General features: G+C 41.1%; 1 protein-coding gene across 7 annotated transcripts in view; it reads right to left on the bottom strand.

Annotated features, from left to right (window-relative positions):
• Positions 1–2,052: 2,052 nt before the first annotated feature.
• LOC104126555 (transient receptor potential cation channel subfamily V member 6) overlaps positions 2,053–6,000 on the bottom strand; it is a 54,352-nt gene continuing 50,404 nt past the window's right edge. For all 7 annotated transcript variants that reach the window (XM_035894581.1, XM_035894582.1, XM_009639145.2 and 4 more), the window contains one exon: positions 2,053–4,411. In XM_035894581.1, the coding sequence (XP_035750474.1) occupies positions 4,138–4,411 (274 nt within the window). In that variant the 3' untranslated portion in view covers positions 2,053–4,137. The remainder of the gene's footprint in view (positions 4,412–6,000) is intronic.

The raw sequence follows: 6,000 nt of genomic DNA, 5'->3' as shown, positions 1-6,000 counted from the left end.
ATTTAATACTTTTATTTTCAGCAAAATACTCCTCATTTTACTACAAGCAACTGGATCAAAACATTCATTCTTATCACATTATCATAAACCCAGAAGTTGCTTTAGTAACACAGAAGATAGTTTGAGGTTAGCAGTTTCAAGGAGGGGAGGAATGTCTGCTTTGAAATTATTGCAAAATTGTTAGGAGGGAGAGAAAAGACACCTGGCAACACCAAGGAGGAGCAATACTGTTTAGGAATTTTAGGATGTAACTCAAAATGCATAAAACAAAGCAAATCCTGAAGCAGCACATTCATGCAGAATATTACAGCAAAAGTGCTTTGCCTTTGTGTGGCTGTAGTCATTGCTGTTTCCAAGTCTGAGCCAGATTTCACTGAATCAGCTCAAATGTTACTCTGGTGCCTCCGGTTACTTCATCATCTGAGCTTCACATGGGCACAGTTTATGTGTATGCGTCCTAAGGGAAGAGGGTAGGTATTCCATATTTACATATTAAATTTAGTATTCTAGCTTCTGGTGTGCCCATTACATCTGCTGACTTTTCCCACCTCAAATTTTCTTCTATAGCTGTTTATCCTCCAGATCAAATAAATTATGCTCAGAATGGTCTGCACTACTCATCATCAACAAAAAGATTATGCAAAGTTGACTGGGGAATAATTTACTATTGGTAAAATATTCTGCCCCCTTTTGTATAAGGTCTTTTTCCAGATTTTTTTTTTTAATATGCAAGTCACCTCAGGAAACTGGAAGCCAAATTCCAATCACAGAATCACAGAATCACAGAATCGCAAGGGTTGGAAGGGACCTCGGGAGATCATCTAGTCCAACCCTCCTGCTAAAGCAGGTTCACCTAGAGCATGTTACACAGGACTTCATCCAGGTGGGCTTTGAATATCTTCAGAGAAGGAGACTCCACAACCCACCTGGGCAGCCTATTCCAGTGCTCTGTCACCCTCAGAGTAAAGAAGTTTTTCCTCATATTCAACTGAAACCTCTTATGTTTCAGTCTGTAACAGCAATACAATAGCAGTGAAGAAGAAATTTTTTATGATGAGGGTGGTAAAACACTGGGATGGGTTGCCCAGAGAGGTGGTAGATGCCCCATCCCTAGAAACATTCAAGGTCAGGTTGGACAGGGCTCTGAGCAACCTGATCTAGTTGAAGATGTCCCTCCAGGGGAGTTGGACTAGATGACCTTCAAAGGTCCCTTCCAACCCAAAAAATTCTATGATTCTATGATTCTCTATCTTATTTGCATTAGGCAACGCCAAAGACGGGAAATAAAGTTCTGATGCTGTTTCAAGCATGGGTTCTGTGCAAGCAGTTTGAAAGCTAACTATTACAGAATGTAATTTTACAAGAGAAGGCACTTCCTTAAAATATCTGCAACTGGATTTTTACTTTTCTTTTTATGAAGAGCAGATACAGAAATCTATAAAAGCCTAGCACTTTTAACTGAGTTCTGTTCTGCCTCCTGCAATGTCAATATGTTGTTTTCAGTTCCAAGGTAAATATTCTCATTATTGTTCATAGAAATGAAGAAGAAAGTCGTGGTTTAACCCCAGCTGGCAACTAAGCACCACACAGCCGCTTGCTCACTCTCCCCGCAATGGGATGGGGGAGAGAATCAGAGGAGTAGAAGTGAGAAAACTCGTGGGTTGAGATAAAGACAGTTTAATAGGGAAAGCAAAAGCCACGCACGCAAGCAGAGCAAAGCAAGGCATTCAATCACCACTTCCCATGGGCAGGCAGGTGTTCAGCCATCCCCAGGAAAGCAGGGCTCCATCACGCCTAATGGTTACTTGGGAAGACAGACGCCATCACTCTGAACATTGCCCCCTTCCTTCTTCTTCCCCCAGCTTATATACTGAGCATGACGTCATATGGTATGGAATAGCCCTTTGGTCAGTTTGGGTCAGCTGTCCTGGCTGTGTCCCCTCCCAGCTTCTCATGCACCTGGCAGAGCTGAGAGCTGAGAAGTCCTTGGCCAGTCTAAGCACTACCCAGCAACAACCAAAACATCAGTGTGTTATCAACATTCTTCTAGTACTAAATCCAAAACACAGCACTATACCAGCTACTAGGAAGAAAATCAACTCTGTCCCAGCAGAAACCAGGACAAATACAAAATCAGAACCAGGATTTACAGAGCTTATACTTCAAACTAGTTTTATTATTATTATTATTATGTCACAAAGAGGAGTTCTTTTGTAGAAATGGCTATATGTGGCTCCATCTTAATTGTATTTCTGCAGGTTTTCAAACTAGTGAAAAGACTACTATACTTGGGGGCAGGGGAAGGAGGAGGAAGTCATCAGTTCTCCCCTTCCTGCTATTTCCTATTCACTATGACAATTAGAGCAGCAATCCACAGTTCTGGTTAATGTGCCATATTGTTCCCATCTCCATGAACCATCAGTACAAACCCCAAAAGTCTGGGGAAGGACTGAACATACTTAAGTGAGCAAGACCAGGCAACACTTTCAATTCAACAAAATGAGTCAAAAATATACAGTTGAATTCCAGAGACACAGTCTTCTGTCAGTCTTCTATTGGAGCATAGATGCACATTCAAGTAAGAGAAAGGGGACATTTAAATAAACACTAACACATAACTAATTGCAAAGATCATGATGCTCATTACAACACCTGCAAGAGAGGAGATATAGGAGGTGTTTGCTGCGATCTTTCAATACAATCAGAAATCCACTGGATTCAGCTTTTTCATTATCTGCTTTGATTATCACAGCGTGATTTGGCTCACAGTCCAGTGCTATGTAATAAACCTTGGTTTCTCAAAAAACAAAGTTTCTGTTACTAGTCCTGTTGGAAGGAAATGTTAAGACCATGGATTGCTTTCCACCTACTTCTGCTACTGGAGTGAAACTCCACAGTCCTGAGAATACAAAAAAAACTGAAATGAAAGTCCATTTCTCTGAACATTTCTCCATTGTTCTTAAAGTGGCCCTAGGCAGGTGACAAGCTGACAGGCTGGCACAGCATCGTGCCTGGAAGAAAACTGTGTGGATGACTCAGTTGTTCATTGGATAGTTTTAGACTTACAGAGAGAGAGAAAGAGAGCACCAGTTTCTGAACTGCCTCTGCAATAGCTCTTACTCATCTATCAAACATTTCCTCTCCATTTCTTTTGGTGTTATATTGTAGGTTACTACCCAACCTTGCTGGCTCAGTAGTAAGTCAGAGAACCATGGTTCAGAATGCTACTCTTCCACAGAAAGCAAAAGACCCCCTTCAGCTCACTTGGGACATTAATAGCTCTGCTGAAATGTCACACTGCTGAAAGTCACCTAACCAAGTCATATATGCCTTCATTAGGAAAAGAATGTCCTACTTCAAATACTTCAGAATCCTCCCAGGAATAGCAATCACTTCTTTTCAAAAGCTTAAAGTGCATTCATGTGACAACAAAATAAAACAAACAAAAAAACTCACCACCGAAAAAACCCCAACCAAGCAAACCAAAACAAAATGAAACCAAAACCAAAAGAGTCCTTTAAGATAGCAATGTTGAAAATACAGCTAATAGAGACTGTGTTTTTTCAGAGGGTAAAATCTGTCAGGCCCTGAATGCCAGCTGAGTAGATACAGTCCTTTTAATTATCACAGTGTCAGCAACTACCTTCATTCCTGAGCTTAGTTACGTGGGTTTTTTTCAGTTCTGTACCAAATCATAAAACAGAACTTCAGTCAGCTGTCTTTGCTATGAGAGCATTGGGATTTTGTGAAATGGGAGGGAGAGATTATACTGTATGTAATAGCCTGGGAGAGGGCTTACTGGTCACTTCTTTGTAAATGGATGAAATACCATTGGTGGCTTCTTTTGTTCATTTCTGTAGGGCATTGCAAAACATAACAAACCACCACAGACCTTAGCTCAACAAGCACACCAGCTTGGTGCAAGTATCAGTGCAACAGCAGGGACACTTAGAAGTAGAAGAGAAAAGACTGCATTTGTATGTCATAGCATAGATGCCATGAACTGTTCATCAACTGTTCACCAGCAGAGTTCTTCAAGGATGACAAATGCGTGTAGCTGGAGTGCCTATGAACAGTTGGAGAAGACAACTGTTGTAGCAAAAGTGATCTGTGTTGTGGAGTAAAAAAAGAGGCTTCTTAGACATCATAAACCTCCTCTTCCATGGCATGACCCACCTCTCCACAAAGTTGGTGGAAGGTGTTGCGCCTCAGGATCTCCCAGCCACGGTGAGAACTAGTCCTGGATGTGCTTCGTGACAATGACAGAGCAGAAAGATCCTTCTTGTACAGGGTGTTCCTATTGATTTCCAGCTTTTCCAAACCTTTTTCACAGTTATCCCTATCCTGAGCTTTAAATGCTTCTGTGTAGCGCATCATCTTGTGTTTGTTGGGATCAACCCTGTCTTCAACTCTGTAAGAGGATTAAAAAACATAAACTGAATGAAGTAGAAATGTGCCAGTTTGTCAACCAAACCAAGCGGCCACAAGAAGCAATCCCGTCCCAAAAATATGCCTACTGACCCAGATATTCCAGAAAATCTACATAGGAACAGGAAACAGATTATAGGCATGATGCTAGCATCTGCAAGCACACAATTATCTCCTAGACCTTCATCCCTGTCATTGACTTCAGTACCCTTATCTGCCCATGGTTTCCTGTCCTTTAACTCATTTCCCAGTCATGATTTGCCCTTTCCATTTTGCCAGATGTAAGCTGTTGGCAGACCTACTCCACCTGACTCTAGCTCCAGATCCTTTGTATATATGCATATATTCATTCATTTCCTTTGTTCTTGTCTTTCTTTCTCCGATACTCCATGGTTGCTAGATTCGCCATGTCACTTATCTTTTGCTGAACTTTTATTTAACTGCTCCGCTTCCACCAACCCTTCACTACATTACTTATAACTTGTCTTCTGAAATACTATCCCACACTATATACAAGGAACGTACATGTAATTTGACAGAACTAGATCACACCAACACTGTTTTCTCATAGCATCCAATGAAGAATTGTTGCTGGGATATTGCTCTTGCAAAATTATATTCTGCACCTTGGACTGAAGGTGTTGCATATTGGTATCACTTTAGGTCTGCTTGCTCTGCTTAGCAAACCTGAAAATCCACAATGAAAATCCTCTGCTAAAACCTGCAAAATCCTATTTCATATAGGCAACACTCCCCCTTCTGGCTTTATCAGCAAAGTTAGAAAAGTCACATGCACAAAAAAAATTTAATCTTTTCTCACCCTGGTGAGAAAATCAATATTAAATATTGATTAAAATCAGAAATAATGAGGAATCTAGATTTATATAGGCTGCAGATAGTTTGTTATTTCAGTGCCTAAACTCAAGTCCTGGACCTAAGACTTTGCCATCTGATGCAGTCTTTGCAAAGTATAATATAGTTACTAGGTTCACACCAGAAAGAAATCTTATCTTCAATTATTCCTGTTCTGGTTTTTAATCATCTGCAGTGCAGTTCATTGCTGCTGAATGCCTAATTGATCAATTTTGCCTCTGCCATTTCATGCAATTAGCAGGTAGGGAGACCCAACCGAGCACAGCACTGAAGCTTTGTGATACTCATTGTAAGAAGCTGAAAAGAAAATTCTGGCCATGTAATTTCTGGGGTCTGTCTCCTGTCACTCCTGGATAAGAAAACATCAGCTGATTTCACAAGGAATTGCACAGCAGAGCTTTCTAAGGGGAACAGTGCTTGTCTATCAGTCACAGACAGAAAGAGATTGGGGTCTGTATTCTCTAAGGGAAGGGCTCCAAACACTTGTCCCCAGGCCACTGGAAAGGTTCAGGCTCTTTATTAACATCCAGACATTGGATTCTTAGAATCATAGAATCATTTGGTCGGGAAAGACCTTTAAGATTATCAAGTCCAACTGTACCTGTCCGCTACTAAACCATGTCTCTAAGCACCTCGTCTACCTGTCTTTTAGATACCTTTAGGGATGGTGACTTGACCACTTTCCCGGGCAGCCCGTTC

This window comes from Egretta garzetta, unplaced genomic scaffold, assembly GCF_000687185.1.
Source record: "Egretta garzetta isolate BGI_Z169 unplaced genomic scaffold, ASM68718v1 scaffold85, whole genome shotgun sequence".
NCBI classification, from domain to species: domain Eukaryota; kingdom Metazoa; phylum Chordata; class Aves; order Pelecaniformes; family Ardeidae; genus Egretta; species Egretta garzetta.
The sequence above is the reverse complement of the archived record's forward strand: the minus strand, read 5'-3'. Positions and strand labels throughout refer to the sequence as shown.